Source organism: Mus caroli, unplaced genomic scaffold (genome assembly GCF_978045245.1).
Source record: "Mus caroli unplaced genomic scaffold, Mus_caroli_1 scaffold_16, whole genome shotgun sequence".
NCBI lineage: Eukaryota > Metazoa > Chordata > Mammalia > Rodentia > Muridae > Mus > Mus caroli.
The window spans coordinates 71,020,698-71,040,206 of NW_028227271.1; the positions used below are offsets into that span (position 1 = coordinate 71,020,698).

General features: G+C 39.4%; 1 protein-coding gene across 1 annotated transcript in view; it reads right to left on the reverse strand.

Annotated features, from left to right (window-relative positions):
- Nucleotides 1–19,509, reverse strand: part of Cpq (carboxypeptidase Q) — a 517,237-nt gene that overhangs the window by 111,551 nt on the left and 386,177 nt on the right. Inside the window, exon 6 of the mRNA XM_021183241.3 lies at nucleotides 11,932–12,023. Coding sequence (XP_021038900.1) covers nucleotides 11,932–12,023 — 92 coding nt within the window. The remainder of the gene's footprint in view (nucleotides 1–11,931; nucleotides 12,024–19,509) is intronic.

The following is a 19,509-nucleotide window of genomic DNA, read 5'->3' on the forward strand; positions in this document are numbered from 1 at the left end:
AGTGTGAGCTGAGATGTCTCTGGCTGCCTTTGTGATGTCATTTAAAGTACAAATTATGCATAGATTAGATTTGTTGTTCTTATACCTAGATCTGAAGAAGAGTGCAATGATGTCACACTCTGGTAGTGTCACTATGACCACATTAAAAATATTTGGGGGCTATAAGGTTAAAAAGTAAAAATTCCTACAAAACACACTTGCTTGGATAATGTGAGCATGTCTCCTTGGATTTGTAACATATCCCTTTTAAAGTGAATTGTAAAACTTAATGTGGGTCAGGAAGTTGGCAAAAACTTTACTACTAAAAGTAGGTAATTTTTTTTGTATATTTATGTAAGGAGGAAATTTTGTTTCTCAGCACTAGAAACACAGGAAATGCTAAATATAATTGATTATATTCATTTTAGCCTTTTTCTGTTCTTAAGGTGGCTCCAGTTAAAAAAAAAGCTGATGTATTTAAAATTATTATCAATCCCATCTCTCATTTCATAAAACCTATTTAAAATATTGCCCTTACTAATGACTACCAGAACACACCAGTGTTTACCCCATTATTCAATTGCCAGAAGTTTGTGCAATAAATCAGGATAAAGTTAAATATTTTTCATGCCAGACTAGAATACATCAATCTATTTTATTGTACTACTTCATGTAATGAAGTCTTCTCAAAGCCAGATTAACTTACTAATTATAATTATGCTAGAACATATTCATTTTTGCTTAAAATTTAAGAGATTTCAAAATTCCATTAAGTCCGGTTGAAATTAATTTAGATCCACCATCCTTTTTATGTTTTTTTTTATTACATATTTTCCTCAATTACATTTCCAATGCTATCCCAAAAGTCCCCCATACCGCCCCCCACATCCCTACCCTCCCATTCCCATTCTTTTGGCCCTGGCATTCCCCTATATTGGGGCATATAAAGTTTGCAAGTCCAATGGGCCTCTCTTTCCAGTCATGGCCGACTAGGCCATCTTTCGATACATATGCAGCTAGAGACAAGAGCTCCGGGGTACTGGTTAGTTCATCATGCTGTTCCAACTATAGGGTTGCAGATCCCTTTAGCTCCTTGGGTACTTTCTCTAGCTTCTCCATTGGGAGCCCTGTGATACATCCAATAGCTGACTGTGAACATCCACTCCTGTGCTTGCTAGGCCCCGGCATCGTCTCACAAGAGACAGCTATCTTTGGGTCCTTTCAGCAAAATCTTGCTAGTGTATGCAATGGTGTCAGCGTTTAGAAGCTGATTATGGGATGGATCCCTGGATACGGCAGTCTCTAGATGGTCCATCCTTTCATCACAGCTCCAAACTTTGTCTCTGTAACTCCTTCCATGGGTGTTTTGTTCCCAATTCTAAGAAGGGGCACAGTGTCCACATTTTGGTCTTCATTCTTCTTGAGTTTCATGCGTTTAACAAATTGTATCTTATATCTTGGGTATCCTAAGTTTTGGGCTAATATCCACTTATCAGTGAATACATATTGTGTGAGTTCCTTTGTGATTGTGTTACCTCACTCAAGATGATGCCCTCCAGGTCCATCCATTTGGCTAGGAATTTCATAAATTCATTCTTTTTAATAGCTGAGTAGTACTCCATTGTGTAAATGTACCATAATTTCTGTATCCATTCCTCTGTTGAGGGACATCTGGGTTCTTTCCAGCTTCTGGCTATTATAAATAAGCTTGCTATGAACATAGTGGAGCATGTGTCCTTCTTACCGGTTGGGACATCTTCTGGATATATGCCCAGAAGAGGTATTGCTGGATCCTCCGGTAGTACTATGTCCAATTTTCTGAGGAACCGCCAGACTGATTTCCAGAGTGGTTGTACAAGCTTGCAATCCCACCAACAATGGAGGAGTGTTCCTCTTTCTCCACATCCCCGCCAGCATCTGCTGTCACCTGAATTTTTGATCTTAGCCATTCTGACTGGTGTGAGGTGGAATCTCAGGGTTGTTTTGATTTGCATTTCCCTGATGATTAAGGATGTTGAACATTTTTTCAGGTGCTTCTCTGCCATTTTGTATTCTTCAGGTGAGAATTCTTTGTTCAATTCTGAGCCCCATTTTTTAATGGGGTTATTTGACTTTCTGGAGTCCACCTTCTTGAGTTCCTTATATATATTGGATATTAGACCCTTATCTGATTTAGGATAGGTAAAGATCCTTTCCCAATCTGTTGGTGGTTTTTTTGTCTTATTGATGGTGTCTTTAGCCTTGCAGAAGCTTTGCAGTTTCATGAGGTCCCACTTGTCAATTCTCGATCTTACAGCACAAGACATTGCTGTTCTATTCAAGAATTTTTCCCCTGTGCCCATATCTTCAAGGCTTTTCCCCACTTTTTCCTCTATAAGTTTCAGTGTCTCTGGTTTTATGTGAAGTTCCTTGATCCACTTAGACTTGACCTTAGTACAAGGAGATAGGAATGGATCGATTCGCATTCTTCTACATGATAACAACCAGTTGTGCCAGCACCATTTGTTGAAAATGCTGTCTTTCTTCCACTGGATGTTTTTAGCTCCCTTGTCGAAGATCAAGTGACCGTAGGTGTGTGGGTTCATTTCTGGGTCTTCAATTCTATTCCATTGGTCTATTTGTCTGTCACTATACCAGTACCACGCAGTTTTTATCACAATTGCTCTGTAGTAAAGCTTTAGGTCTGGCATGGTGATTCCACCAGAGGTTCTTTTATCCTTGAGAAGAGTTTTTGCTATCCTAGGTTTTTTGTTATTCCAGATGAATTTGCAGATTGCACTTTCTAATTCGTTGAAGAATTGAGTTGGAATTTTGATGGGGATTGCATTGAATCTGTAGATTGCTTTTGGCAAGATAGCCATTTTTAAAATGTTGATCCTGCCAATCCATGAGCATGGAAGATCTTTCCATCTTCTGAGATCTTCTAGAATTTCTTTCTTCAGAGACCTGAAGTTCTTATTATACAGATCTTTCACTTCCTTAGTTAGAGTCACGCCAAGATATTTTATATTATTTGTGACTATTGAGAAGGGTGTTGTTTCCCTAATTTCTTTCTCAGCCTGTTTATTCTTTCTGTAGAGAAAGGCCATTGATTTGTTTGAGTTAATTTTATATCCAGCTACTTCACCGAAGCTGTTTATCAGATTTAGGAGTTCTCTGGTAGAATTTTTAGGGTCACTTATATATACTATCATATCATCTGCAAAAAGTGATATTTTGACTTCATCTTTTCCAATTTGTATCCCTTTGATCTCCTTTTGTTGTCGAATTGCTCTGGCTAGGACTTCAAGTACAATGTTGAATAGGTATGGAGAAAGTGGACAGCCTTGTCTAGTCCCTGATTTTAGAGGGATTGCTTCAAGCTTCTGACCATTTACTTTGATGTTGGCTACTGGTTTGCTGTAGATTGCTTTTATCATGTTTAGGTATGGGCCTTGAATTCCTGATCTTTCCAAGACTTTTATCATGAATGGGTGTTGGATCTTGTCAAATGCTTTTTCCGCATCTAACGAGATGACCATGTGGTTTTTGTCTTTGAGTTTGTTTATATACTGGATTACGTTGATGGATTTCCATATATTGAACCATCCCTGCATCCCTGGGATGAAACCTACTTGGTCAGTATGGATGATTGTTTTAATGTGTTCTTGGATTCGGTTAGCAAGAACTTTATTGAGTATTTTTGCATCAATATTCATAAGGGATATTGGTCTGAAGTTTTCTATCTTTGTTGGGTCTTTTTGCGGTTTAGGTATCAGAGTAATTGTGGCTTCATAGAATGAGTTGGGTAGAGTACCTTCTGTTTCTATTTTGTGGAATAGTTTGTGAAGAACTGGGATTAGATCTTCTTTGAAGGTCTGATAGAACTCTGCACTAAAGCCATCTGGTACTGGGCTATTTTTGGTTGGGAGACTATTAATGACTGCTTCTATTTCTTTGGGGGATATAGGGCTGTTTAGATCATTAACCTGATCTTGGTTCAACTTTGGTACCTGGTATCTGTCTAGAAACTTGTCCATTTTATCCAGGTTCTCCAGTTTTGTTGAGTATAGCCTTTGGTAGAAGGATCTGATGGTGTTTTGGATGTCTTCAGGATCTGTTGTTATGTCTCCTTTTTCATTTCTGATTTTGTTAATTAGAATGCTTTCCCTGTGCCCTCTAGTGAGTCTGGCTAAGGGTTTATCTATCTTGTTGATTTTCTCAAAGAACCAGCTCTTTGATTGGTTGATTCTTTGAATAGTTCTTTTTGTTTCCACTCGATTGATTTCGCCCCTGAGTTTGATTATTTCCTGCCGTCTACTCCTCTTGGGTGAATTTGCTTCCTTTTGTTCTAGTGCTTTTAGGTGTGTTGTCAAGCTGCTAATGTGTGCTCTTTCTAGTTTCTTTTTGGAGGCACTCAGAGATATGAGTTTTCCTCTTAGAAATGCTTTCATTGCGTCCCATAAGTTTGGGTATGTTGTGGCTTCATTTTCATTGAACTCTAAAAAGTCCTTGATTTCTTTCTTTATTCCTTCCTTGACCAAGGTATCATTTAGAAGAGTGTTGTTCAGTTTCCACGTGAATGTTGGCTTTCTATTATTTATTTTGTTATTGAAGATCAGCCTTAGTCCATGGTGATCTGATAGGATGCATGGGACAATTTCAATATTTTTGTATCTGTTGAGTCCTGTTTTGTGCCCAATTACGTGGTCAATTTTGGAGAAGGTACCATGAGGTGCTGAGAAGAAGGTGTATCCTTTTGTTTTAGGGTAAAATGTTCTGTAGATATCTGCCAGATCCATTTGATCCATAACTTCTGTTAGTTTCACTGTGTCCCTGTTTAGTTTCCGTTTCCATGATCTGTCCATTGGTGAAAGTGATGTGTTGAAGTCTCCCACTATTATTGTATGAGGTGCAATGTGTGCTTTGAGATTTACTAAAGTTTCTTTAATGAATGAGGCTGCCTTTGTATTTGGAGCATAGATATTCAGGATTGATAGTTCCTCTTGGAGGATTTTACCTTTGATGAGTATGAAGTGCCCCTCCCTGTCTTTTTTGATGACTTTGGGTTGGAAGTCAATCTTATCAGATATTAGAATGGCTACTCCAGCTTGTTTCTTCACACCATTTGCTTGGAAAATTGTTTTCCAGCCTTTCATTCTGAGGTAGTGTCTATCTTTTTCTCTGAGATGAGTTTCCTGCAAGCAGCAAAATGTTGGGTCTTGTTTGTGTAGCCAGTTTGTTAGTCTATGTCTTTTTACCGGGGAGTTGAGTCCATTGATATTAAGAGATATTAAGGAAAAGTAATTGTTGTTTCCTGTTATTTTTGTTGTTAAAGTTGGCATTCTGTTCTTGTGGCTGTCTTCCTTTAGGTTTGTTGAGGGATTACCTTCTTGTTGTTTCTAGGGCGTGGTTCCCGTCCTTGTATTGGTTTTTTTCTGTTATTATCCTTTGAAGGGCTGGATTTGTGGAGAGATAATGTGTGAATTTGGTTTTGTCGTGGAATACTTTGGTTTCTCCATCTATGTTAATTGAGAGTTTGACTGGGTATAGTAGCCTGGGCTGGAATTTTTGATCTTTTAGTGTCTGTATAACATCTGTCCAGGATCTTCTGGCTTTCATAGTCTCTGGTGAAAAATCTGGTGTAATTCTGATAGGCTTGCCTTTATATGTTACTTGGCCTTTTTCTCTTACTGCTTTTAGTATTCTATCTTTATTTAGTGCATTTGTTGTTCTGATTATTATGTGTCGGGAGGTATTTCTTTTCTGGTCCAGCCTATTTGGAGTTCTGTAGGCTTCTTGTATGTTCATGGGCATCTCTTTCTTTAGATTTGGGAAGTTTTCTTCTATAATTTTTTTGAAGATGTTTGCTGGTCCTTTGAGTTGAAAATCTTCATTCTCATCCACTCCTATTATCCGTAGGTTTGGTCTTCTCATTGTGTCCTGTATTTCCTGGATGTTTTGAGTTAGGATCTTTTTGCATTTTCCATTTTCCTTGATTGTTGTGCCGATGTTCTCTATGGAATCTTCTGCACCTGAGATTCTCTCTTCCATCTCTTGTATTCTGTTGCTGATGCTTGCATCTATGGTTCCAGATTTCTTTCCTAGGGTTTCTATCTCCAGTGTTGCCTCATTTTGGGTTTTCTTTATTGTGTCTACTTCCCTTTTTAGGTCTAGTATGGTTTTGTTCATTTCCATCATCTGATTGGATGTGTTTTCCTGCTTCTCTTTAAGGACTTCTACCAGTTTGGTTGTGTTTTCCTGTTTTTCTTTAAGGACTTGTAACTCTTTAGCCATGTTCTCCTGTAGTTCTTTAAAGTCCTTCTTGATGTCCTCTACCATCATCATGAGATATGCTTTTAAATCCAGGTCTAGCTTTTCAGGTGTGTTGGGGTGCCCTGGACTAGGCGAAGTGGGAGTGCTGGGTCCTGATGATGGTGAGTGGTCTTGGTTTCTGTTAGTAGGATTCTTACGTTTACCTCTCGCCATCTGGTAATCTCTGGAGTTGTTATAGTTGTCTCTGTTCAGAGGTTGTTCTTCTGGTGATTCTGAGTATCGTCTGTCAGCAGACCTGGGAGACAGGCTCTCTCCTCTGAGTTTCAGTGGTTAGAGCACTCCCTGCTGACAAGCTTTCCTCTTAAAGGGAAGGTGTACAGATATCTGGCATTTGGACCTCCTCCTGGCCAAAGAAGAAGGTGGTAAACAGGACCTTTCCCAGATGCTGTGTTGCTTTGGCAGGTCACAGAAGCTGTAGGCTTCTGTGGTGCACTCTCTCAGCTGTGCAGACTAAGTTCCTAAGTTCAGTGGAGTCCTGGATCCAAGATGTGCTCCCTGCTCCTGAGGCAGAGGGCTCCTGTGTAGGGCAGACCACTGTCTTCCAGCTGGGAGGGTGCCGGATGTCTGCGGCCCCAAAAGGGTGCTGCCTCAGTGGCTCTGTGGCTCCCGCCTGTCCCAGAAGCTGTCTGCCTCTGTGGTCCTCACTCTAACCTGTACAGACTAAGTTCGGCGGAGTCCCGGAGCCAAGATGGCGCTCCCTGCAGGGCAGATCACTGTCCTCCAGCTGGGAGGGTGCAGGATGTCTGCGGCCCCAAAAGGGTGCTGCCTCAGCGGCTCTGTGGCTCCCACCTGTCCCAGAAGCTGTCTCCCTTTTTATGTTTTAGAACATGAGATCTGACATGCTGGCCTCCTAAGAGAAGGGAGGAGAGTAACTCTGTTCACATAAAAACCTGATTGGACCAATTGCATCTGGGCAATCATCATTTGATTAATTGATTTGAAAAAATGAGAAAAGGATCCTATTTTCAAAATACAAAGTTAAATTACACTTCCACAAGTCAACTTTTATTCACAGTAATGTGCTCTTTGTATGGTGACAATTTCTTCTAGTAAACATGAGTTTGATTCAACCTGTAGAGTAGTTCACATTTTAAATAATCACTTCATCAAGAAGCAATAATGCAAAGGGCCTTTTAGCAGGCTTTCTCATCCTGTCTAGCTGAGCATGAAGGGGTCATTCTCATTTTTAGTATTCCATTGGGTCCTCACAATCCTGCTCTCCCTTAGAAGGAGTCCGTTGTGGCTTCAACCGCCACCATTCAATGACCTGCTATGCCAAAGCATTGATCCACATGGATACAGTTATCACATCAGTCACCATATGTCAGTTTAAAGAGAAATGTCTTCTATAGTCTCATGCATTTGAACACATGGTTCCTTTCTAGGTGATGATGGTGTGAGTGGGTTATAAATCCTCCAGGAGCTTTGCTGGAAAAAGTATGTTCCTAGGGGTAGGATCTAAGTGTTCTAGGCTTTTCCTGCTTCCTGCTTTCTCTCTACTTCCTATGTACAAATTAAATGTGATCAACCAGCTGCTTGCTACTGCTTTTCTGTTTTATTTACCATTATAGACCCTCCCTTTGCAACTGTAAAACAGAATATACTGTGCATTCTATAAGTGGATTTCTTCATGATATTTTGTACAGCAACAGACAAGGAACTAGTACACACCCAAAACTCATGTGAATAAAAAGCCCTTAATTTCTCCAAATTGTAGAACAGTAGAATCAAGACAATTGGTCTCATTGCAATGATTGAAGAGAGGAGAAAGAGCCATTAGAGTAGAAGCAAACCTTTTTTTCTAGTCCTTCAGAATCACACCGTCAAATATCTATAAAATATAATACCTGCAGGAATCACCCAGCCTGTAAATACTGGGAAGGATAGGAGCAGCTGGGATACTTATGTTTCTGGTGAGGATGTAAGTAGTTAAGTTCTTATTGCTTAGAAGTTTTTAATGAAATTGAACATAGTCCTATGATCTAGCTATTTTACTCCTAGAAAGTAAAGTCCATCCAAATGTATATGTCCATCCAAACAACTCTACAGAAATGTTGATATCACTTTTATTTGTGATAGCTAACACTGGGAAGAGCACAAATGTCCATCAACAGAACAACTATGTTTTCTTTTTCTGGAGGAAAAAATAGAAATTGGGGTTTATTCACATAACAAAGAACTATTCGGGAAGGTGCCAATTCCTGTTAATAAAGCAACATTGATGGATTCTAAATCCTTATTGCTTAGTGAAAGAATCTGGATTGGAGATTACACACAATATGCTTATATTTACATGAGGATCAAGGCCAGGCACAACCAATTTGTGGTAATTAAAAAAAAAATCAGTGCAGTATTTGTCTTTGGTAGAGTTGAAGGGAAATTTGAAGCAGTATAAAGGAAGTTTGTAGCATAACGCTCACACTCTCATGTTGATCCATGTGATGATTACCAGATGAACTGGCTAGTTTTAAGTTAACTTAACATAAGCTACAGTCATCTGAGAGGTAGGAACCTCCATTGGCAAAATACCTTCATAAAATCAGACCATAGACGAGCCTTTAGAGCATTTTTTTTTTTTTTTAAAGACACAGGGTTTCTCTGTATAGCCCTGGCTGTCCTGGAACTCACTTTGTAGACTAGGCTGGCCTCGAACTCAGAAATCTGCCTGCCTCTGGCTCCCAAGTGCTGGGATTAAAGGCGTGTGCCACCACCACCGGGCCATAGAGCATTTTCTTAGTTAGTGATTAATAGGGGAGGGCTCAACTCAATGTGCATAGTTCCCTCCCTTGGCTGGTGGTCTTGGGGTCTGTAAGAAAGCAGGCTGAGCAAACCATGTGAAGCCTCTAATTAAGCCTCAATAAAATGATAGAATAAGTAGCTTAAACCACAAACAATATGCCTCTAAACAATTATCATATTCTTATGCTGATGTAATGACAGAGACATCAGAGGAAACTTGGAAATTAGGAAATGACATTGTATAACCCATCAGAATAAGAAAATCTCCTTTATAAGACTTTATGCAATGAATTGTTAGGGAGGTGCTAGGTTGATTTTAGGAATGATTTTTGTTATGGTTTGAATCCTAAATGTCTCCTGAGACCCTTGATCCACACTGCAGCATTACTGATTGGTGGGGTGTTTGTTTGCAAGGTGACTAGACTACAAAGACCTTATGAATTGATTAATATACTATTCATAGCTTAGAGGGTTTGGAAAGGAGAGTCTTATAAAGGGATATGTTCTTGCTTCCTGACCACCATAAAGTGTAAGCAGTTTGGTTGCATGATGTTCTTCTGTCTACCTTGTCATGAAATCAGAAATAACAGAGCCAAATAATCATGGACCAAAAATCTCTGAAAGTGTGAACCAGAATAAACCTTTCCTCCTTATAGAATAATTATTACTGATACTTCTTTACAGTGATGGACAGATGACTAATATGAGTTTTATTCTGATTGACTAATCTAGTCAAGTCATAGCAAAAACTTCAGTGTCTGTTTTCTATTATTTTACTTATGAGCTGTTGCCAAAAATCCATGTATATACATTTTTGCTGGAAAATTTGCTTCCTTGGAGAGAACATTTTAGAAATTGCAATAAAATTCCAGGTGAATCTAAAAATTCACATACTAAGCACCAATAGTTTTATCTATTTCTTAGATATACAATAACTGAATGAATTTTCAGTAGCTTAGTAAATTTCAACAGGTATTAAAATAATTAAGCCAATATTTTACAAGATAGCATAATTATAAAGTAAAGGTAGCTATTAATCAGAATATAATTTTAAAAATCAGTCTGGGCAATGAATTTTGTCCTATCTCTTAATTTTATATGTATATATTAATAAAAGCACATTATTAAGGCATATTTACTAAGAAAATATAGTGAATTACTTTCACTCCCATAAAGATTGACTAACCATGTTCATTAAAATATTTCTTTAGACTATTCATTGAGGAATAGATTTTATAAATGGAAAATAAAGTTACATTCAGAGGAAAAAAAAGAAAAAAAACAATAATTTTCTACATGTTTTTCTCCACAGCTGGTCCCATGTATGCTTAGCCAGCTGTGCTGTGAAACTTGACCCAACAAGAAGACTGTGGATGCAGCTTCATAATAATACACTACCTCCATGCAAACTACTTGCTGTTGAATATAGTCCACAAAAAAATAAAAATACAAAATTTTCTTTTCCTATAAAACAGTACAGAGATTATTGCATGGGAATACTGTGAAACTATAATTTTTATCATAAGACTGTGGGCTGGTAAATATCTTCTGTAGAGAGCCTACTAGTACAACTAGTGTAAAAGTTATTCTTGTAAGGCACAAGAGTAATGAACAAGCTTTTGTCACATAAACACTGATGTGGAAGGGTTGTTCCACTTCTTGCTATTGTTCTATGACAAAGGACCTCTACTATGATGTTAATTGTGTACTGTTATCACTTCTGACACTGTGAATAACCTGTTTTATCCCCACTCCTGGGACTCATGATTTGCTTATACATTCATATTTTTACATTATTTTATGTGTATGGTGTTTTGTCTGCACATATGTCTGTGATCCTTGTGCTTGTCTGGTACACATAGAGGTCAGGGGAGGGCCTCAGATCCTTAGGACTGAATGTCAGGGAGATTATAAGTTAGTATGTAGGTGCTGAAAATAGAAGTTTGGTCCTAGCCAGGTGGTGATGGCAGCAGCACAGGCCTTTAATCCCAGCACTTGGGAGTCAGAGGCAGGTGGATTTCTGAGTTCGAGGCCAACCTGGTCTACAAAGTGAGTTCCAGGACAGCCAGGGCTACACAGAGAAACCCTGTCTCAAAAAACCAAAAAAAAAAAAAAAAGTTTGGTCCTCGTCCTTCTCCTCCTCTTCATTTTCCTCTTCCTCTTCCTCCTCTTCCTCCTCCTCCTCCTCCACAGCAGGCATATGCATACCTCCTTCCCCTGTTTACTTGGGGACACTCAAATAGCTTCTCTTTGAGCTAATGTTCAACTTGTTCTCAAGGTTTCCTGTCCTTGCTGTATACTTTACTCTTTAAAAGTTGTTCTCTGATGTAACCCCCCATCTACAGTGTTAAAGGTTTGTAGATTAGAAAACTGTGGTCTTCCACAGTAGCCTTCTTGCTTCAGGAAGCACTGATTCCTAAGTTTAATACCCGACCAGGCAGTCCTCTGTGTTCTCAGTTCAGAGATCTGTGAATGACTCACTCCTAACACCACGAAGCTGATGCTGCTTGCTGACTCCAGGTATCAGGGCCTCAAATCCCAGGACTTCAGGGAGAGGGCTTGGCTTAGTGGGGAGGCAATGATTACCTAGCTTCCTGCCATATATGAGCACAGCAGAACTATTAAGACTCTTAGAAAATGGCAAGACTCAGCTGAGAGTTTTCTAGGGCCATGAGTATGATCAGACAATAGAAGGGCCATTAGCCACACATAGCATCTTCATCTCACCAGGACATTCTTGCTGACAGGACTGGGTATTGGCCAGTTAGTTGGCCACAAAGGACTAAGAATTCTTAGACAATTATAGAGGATTTTAAAACCCAAATTCAAACCAATGCTTTTGGTTTGAATTATAAATGTTATAAATGTTAGTGTTCAGCAGATGTTGGATAGTTTTACCTTATGTAGCTCATAATACTGGGAGGCACCAATTCCTCCTTGTTCTTCTGCAGTCCAGAGAACCAGGCGCAGAGTCCTCTTTGGACGCAGCCCTGGGAAAATAATAAAAGGCATGTCAATTTGTTTTGAATGTTTTTAAAGTGGTGGAGACCTCATCAGCACTGTGGAGATAAGAGTGAATTAGAAGCACCCGTCTCTTGCTGGTGTTATCATGCACACCTGCTTCAGGGTACAGATGATGGCACAAGGGTACAGCTTCAGAAATAATCTCCAGGGCAAGGTAAAAGTGAAAGTGTTTATGACCCATGTTATTTTCAGGGCTTAGTGTGTGGTCAAGTTCTGTGAAGTATTTATTATACCAATCTAGAAGGCAATGTCAGGAGGAGCCTAAGATCTTAAAGCCTCCCAGAGCTGTCAATTGGAACCAAATCACTTAACAGTATTTCAGGATACAGTGAAAAGGCATGAATCCATGGGCAAGGTTCTCATGCTCTCCCCAGGAACTTAGTAACTAAGAGGCTGATGCAAGTTCTGTGGTTAGTCATGGCCATGTACTGGAAAACAGAGTCATTCTGACAAGGTCAATGAAATGTAATCGAATGAGCCTGTCATTTTTTCACGTTACTTCACTAACAGCATGGCAACCACCTCATGGATTTGCAATAAATAATGTGTATAGATAGTCCCAGACTCAACTTACTAATTTCTACATTGTAATTATATGAACCAAATGTGTAGCTATTTAGCAGGATGATCCTTTCTCATATTACTGGACAGCAGTAGGAACAAGCCACAGTTCCTAGTGGGTCACATGATCACAAGGAACAACCACCAATGCCCTCCACTGTGTGAAGTTGCTGTCACCGGATGCTTGTCAGGAGAAGTGCTTGAACATACTTAGGATAGTGGTTCTCAACCTTCCTAATGCTGCAACCCTTTAATATAGTTCCTCGTGATGTGGCATCCCCCAACCATATGGTTCTTTTTATTGCTACCCGTAACTGTAATTTTGGTCCTGTTATAAATTGTAATTTAAATACCTCTGTTTTCCAATGGTCTTGGGCAAACCCTGTGAAAGGGTGGTTTGACCCAGCAAAGGGGTCACAACGGTTGAGAACTACTGACTTAGGATTTTTCCTCACAACTTATAGTGGTTTGGCAAGGATGCAGCCACCACTTTAAGCTGAGATCCTTTTACTTCAATTCTCAGGTTTTTAATTAATGGCAAACTTGTCACACCTAGAGTCTTTTTTTGGGGGGGGGGGTTACCAAGACTCTCCAGGAATCATTAACTGCAGGTTATCTATCAACTATTAACTTTTGTCTCAATTTTTAAAGTATGGTAAAACAATGTCTTAAATGAGCCACTTTGCTATCAAGGGCTAAAATTTCTCCTGCTTTTAACCTGATAATTGCTAGTAAGTAGCAAAAGCAGAGAACATAAAGGTGGCCTTTAATCTTATTCTAATGATTCATCTTCCTGCAGGTGAATTGTTAGAGATGATCACAGTGGATTTTTCAGTGGCTCTGAGGCAGCCATATTACCAATCTCAGGTATATCCACATACTTGCAGCTTTCCACAAGCTACAGTTTGGGCAGTAAATGCTCCTGTGCCATCAAGCCCATCCTGCCCACTCCAGGCACTGACACATTCTCCTTGCAGAAGCCTGATGGTAAGAATCTTGAAGTAAGGAGCTCTACTTCCCTTGAGGTGAGCATAGCTGTGACATCATTTCATATGGGAACATTTGGTGGAAAAAACCCCAGGTCCCAGATGCCTGCAGGTATGAGTTCCTGGGAAAGCCTGAGCAAAGTATGTCCTCAGGAAATACTGCTGACACTTCATTAAAGTCTATATAGAGCCCAGTTCATTAGTCTCTGGTCCAAAGCTCCAGCCTCAACTGACTGAACCATTGCAGCCACCTATCTCTCTTGCTGCTGCAGCCCTCTCTTTCCCTCAGATGATTGTGGCTGGAAGGATTTTGCAAAAGTGAAGCCAGACCACACTATTTCTCTGACCCAAACCTCCAATACTACTAGCTTCTGAAAGGCAAAGATTTAGAGTTTAAGTTATTTTTTTTTAAGCTACAAGTATGGTAGGGCCAACATGTAGAGATCAGAGGACAAACTGCGGTTTGTTTTCCTACCATTTGGGTCCTGGGATCTAACTCAGGTGCCAGGCTTAGCAAAAAATGCCTTTAAACAGTGAGACATATTTACTGGTCCTGAATTATACTTAAATTAAAAAAAAATATGGTATGGTTATGGATGTTCTGCTTGCACAGCTGTATGCATTAGGTTACCTAGAACTGAGGAGACTAAAAGAGGGATCAAGTCCCCTAGAACTGGAGTTACAGTTCAAATAAAATTCAAAGCTACTTTTACAGCTACATGTCCTCCTAAAATGTTTCTTCAAGCTCATTTCAAGGTTTTATATGTGAGAAAGGCGGACATATCTAGAAATTCCCACCTTTGATGGTTCACAGCTGTGTAACTACTCAGTAGTTGGTGAAACTCAGCCTGCTCGTTTGACAAGTAGAGATAATATTATAGATCTGTGCTATAATTCTTCCTCTCGATGGCCAGAATGATGTATGAGGAAATTCCTGTAGCAGGCATTTAATTAATTTAATTTAAACTAATTTAATTAATAATGAACTGTAAAGCTACATGATAACTGTCCAGGACAAAACATACTTTTCACACACACCCCAGAGGAAAAGAATCACTTATATACTCAGAGAGGAAATCCTTCCAAGGTCTTTAAGGAATTGGCAATGAAGAGAGAAAGCACCCAACACTGGCTCCATAGTCAACTATAATAGTCAACTATGGCATAAACTTCGCAAAGTTGTCAAGGAAAGTGATATAATCAGGATTGCTAAAGATCTTTGCCCATTTTTTTTTAAAGTATACTTGATGGTATAGGAGAGATGGCTATGTGGCTAAGAATATTGCTATTTTTGTAGAAGACTTGGGTTTTATTCACAATAGACTGGAACTCTAATTCCAAAGAGATCTGAAGTCCTCTTCTTCCTCCATGGGTACCAGAGAAATATGTAGTGTATGAACATACATGCAAGCATTGACAAATACACATAAGATAATAATAAATAAATCTTAAAGAAAAAGATGTAGACTGGTATGGTGGTGACACCATTTCAGCACGTCGGAGGCAGAGGCAGAGGCAGAGGCAGAGGCAGAGGCAGAGGCAGAGGCAGAGGCAGAGGCAGAGGCAGAGGCAGAGGCAGAGGCAGAGGCAGAGGCAGAGGCAGAGGCAGAGGAGGCAGAGGCAGAGGCAGAGGCAGAGGCAGAGGAGGCAGAGGCAGAGGCAGAGGCAGAGGAGGCAGAGGCAGAGGCAGAGGAGGCAGAGGCAGAGGCAGAGGCAGAGGCAGAGGCAGAGGCAGAGGCAGAGGCAGAGACAGAGGCAGAGGCAGAGGCAGAGGCAGAGGCAGGTGGATCTCTGTAAGTGTGAAACCATTGTAGTCTACAAAGAGAATTCCAGGACAGCCAGAGCTACACAGAAAAATCCTATCATAAAAAAAAAAAGCCAAAAACCATACAAAAGAGAAAGAAAGAAAGAAAGAAAGAAAGAAAGAAAGAAAGAAAGGAAGAAAAAAGGAAAGAAAAATAAGAAACAGGAAAAGAGAAAAAGATGTGCTTGAAGATTATGTAAGTCAAATAAGCTTTGTGTGTGTGTGTGTGTGTGTGTGTGTGTGTGCAACAAAGGAAAGAGTAATATATACTAGTGTTACATACTAAAAAAAAATTCTAGTTTTTCACCCTTGTTAATGCATTTGGATTACTCTCACTCCCACCCATCTTCTCTTATCTCCCTAAGACTCCTGTTACCTTCCACACAATTTTCCTACTCCCACTTTTATGTCTTTTTGTTGTTTTGTGACCAACTGAATTAAATCAGGACCAACTGTGTGATCACGGCTTTGGAACTATCCACTGGAGCCCGATGGATTCACTGGTGAATAGACAACTGAGGAAGATGACTGTTTCACTCCGAGATTCTGTCAGTAGCCAATAGTTTAGTAATGAATAATGTAGAGGACACTGTGGTGCCCTTGCTATCCAACACTAATTGCAGGGCTGGTCTTGTGCAGGGCCAGTGCAAGTTACTGCAGTTGTTGTAATTTTATGATTCTGAGGGCTGTGTCCTATCTAAAGGATGGTAATTCACAGCTTTTCTCACTATCTTCTGTATCTTACCTTTGTTCTACCTCTCTAATAATCTTACCTGAACCTTTCAGAAACTGAAGAACTACACTTCATGGCACCCTGAATTATTAAAAGGATGGACTTATTTAAAATAATAAATAGATAGTACAGGGCACAGAAAATTCATTTTCAAAGCCATTGCTCTGAAGATCCCTGCAGATTGAATTCACCATTGAAAGTCATTGGATGGCCTAGTCGGCCATCAATGGAAAGAGAGGCCCATTGGACTTGCAAACTTTATATGCCCCAATATAGGGGAATGCCAGGGCCAAAAGAATGGGAATGGGTGGGTAGGGAAGTGGGGGGCGCTATGGGGGACTTTTGGGATAGTATTGGAAATGTAATTGAGGAAAATATGTAATAAAAATATTTAAAAAAAAAGAAAGTCATTATCACAAATAAAGGAGTAGTCTCTCTCATATTTCAAATTGGCCAGAGGGCCAGTGGAGTCATATTAATGTAGTACAGAAGCAACCTGTTTGAAGTAAGTGATATAGAAACCTCCAAAAGACAGAAGCATAGTTGGCCCTAAAAATAAAAAAAACAAAAAACCACAGAACCCCTTTGAATCCATGAGAAGTCCAGCACCCATTCACACCTACTTCACAAAGTGAAGGGCCCATGGGAGAAAAGGAATCCAAGGGTTTAGCTGATGCCTAAGTAACTCAGAAATCTCCTCTCACTCTCACAATCTGATTGCCACTAAACTGAGAGAAGTGAATGGGATTTCAACCATTGATTTGGACCTATGTCTAATGTGCCATTTTGATTCCTAGGCCCCCTAGGAATCAATGTGTTGACCCTGGGGTCTGAAGGAGCTGTGCTTCATTCCTGCTCTAACATCTCTGAACCCTGATAGTTTCTTCTACACAGTAAAAAAAATAATGAGCACTTCATGGGATTACTAGGAAAATTAATGGGATAAGACAAAAACAATCTTACCTAACACCCGTGTCAGTCATAGGTAAGGTTACATAGCACATGTATTGGTCAGATTCTCTGGAACATATTATGCTTTCAAGGACTATTTCTTAGTTCTCTGTGCCTAATTCTAGATGGCTTTACATCTGGTAACAAGTGTCCAGAGTGGTAGAACCAAGACAAAACCTCTTGCTTATGTCTCTTCCACAGTCTTAGGACACCACTAACATACAGGCCCTCAGTCATGGAAAATTCAGATTTCAGTTAAGCTTTAGAAAACACAGCCTATTTTAGAGTGAGATGCATGCATACCTCAGCAAGAATATGTTCCATGACAAACACAAAGAACTTCCTCACTTTTCAGGTAAGAACAGTCAGAAAACATTTTATGGATAAGGTCAAAGCAAAATATATCTGAGCACCAAATGAGAATAATGCATTATTTTAACTTTAATTTCATCTTAAATTTTAATTTATACTTTTTAAAATAAAATATCTTAAATCCAATCTAATTCTCATTTTTCATTTTATGTTTTAATTGTGTGTGTGCATGTGCCTGTGCATACACACACACACACACACACACACACACACACAGGCACACAGGGCCTGGGGAAGGAGAGAGAGAGAGAGAGAGAGAGAGAGAGAGAGAGAGAGAGAGAGAGAGAGAGAGAGAAGACAATTTATGGGAATTTGGTTTTATCCTTCCACCATGTTGATTGAGGTCATCAGGCATAAAGATAAAGCCTTTACTCACTGATCCACTTTGGTGTCTCCAAGCCAGTTTTAAAATCCATATATTTTAAGTATGTAAAATAACAGTATTCACAAGTACTATTGGAATAAATCAATAGCAGCATCAAAGATCAGAAAGGGGGGTGGGCAAAGAGCTCAAGCATAGTAATGCTATGTCCCAGTTCTGGGTGGTACTCAGTAGGATGCAGACCTAGTTCAAAGTAAGCACATGAATTGAAGAAGGATGGAGACCACATCTAGCTGTGGCCAGGTAGGCATTAGGATTTTCTGAATTTTCACCACAGAATGGGCCATCTACTGGGTTTCTGATGAGTACATCCACCCTGTTTGACAAACATTTGACATATTTGTGGCTTTTCTCTATAAGAACAATTGTCAAAACTTCATTTTGGTGTACAAATGTGATCTACCTGCATTTTATTTTATTTTATTCAAAAACATTGGTGCTGGGAGAATAGCACCTACAACAAAGGATGAAGAGAAGATTTGATTAATAGCGGGTTTTCTTATTTCCAAATTTATAGGCAAAGAAACTGAGACTTACTAATAAATTGAAAAGGTCAACTGGCTGACCTTGGAAACTTGGCAACTTGGAAAATGGCAAAACAAAATCAACTCGACTTTCAACAAAAAACTAAAATTAAATCTTCTTGTAGATCCCTTTCTCAAATCCTGACTTCTAGAGAAACTATGGGTCCTCAGACACACTTGTTTCTGTCTCCCACTCTTTGGAACTTTGACTAAGTTCTGTCTTCTGTGACCTGATTTTGAAGAGCAAGTATATGTGGTCCTTACAGAAATATACTCACACTAGTTGAAAAATGCTGTAATTTTCCAGCCCTCTTTAGCAGCAGGTTGGAAGAGAAAGCCTACTCTTGAAAAGATAGAGACTCTGGCATATGCATCACCAATGTGTATTGTGTCTAAGTTACAGAGATAAATAATGGTCTGGGAGCCTATGGACTGAATGAACAGAGTGTGGCTAAATGCATGGGGCTGAGGTTCTATTTTCACACTGAGAAAATTAGACAATTTGTCATATAATAGATGAGAACATTATCATTGATTTGTTAAAATAGGGGAATGTACAAAGATTAATTATTCAGTGAACAAAATTGCACCTACTCTTTACAAGCAGGAGCAAAGAATTATCTTGAAGACCTTTGTTCTTGGGATAGCTACTTTGTCTCTGTCTTAGTTGTATAAATATGAAGCAACCAGGCACTTCATTGGTGCACTGGGTCAAGGCAACAGATTTTTTAAAAAAAATATTTGTATAGATTTATTTATTTCATTTTATGTATATGAATGTATGTGTACAATGTGCTTGCCTGTGGGCGTTAAGGGTGCTTGTGAGCTACCATATGGGTGCTGAAAGTTGAACCCAGGTTCTCTGCAAGAGAAACAGGCATTCTTAACTGATGAAACATCTCTCCATCCCTGAAACAGAGGGTTTTTTTTCTGTTTATTATTTCTTTTAGTTTTTAGATTATGATTATGTGATTTTCCTCTTCCCTTTCTTCTCTCCAAACTTTTCTATATACTCCTCTTTGCTGTCTGTCTTAGTTAGGGTTTTACTGCTGTGAACAGACACCAAGAACAAGGCAACTCTTATAAGAACAATGTTTAGTTGGGGCTGGCTTACAGGGTCAGAGGTTCAGTCCATTTTA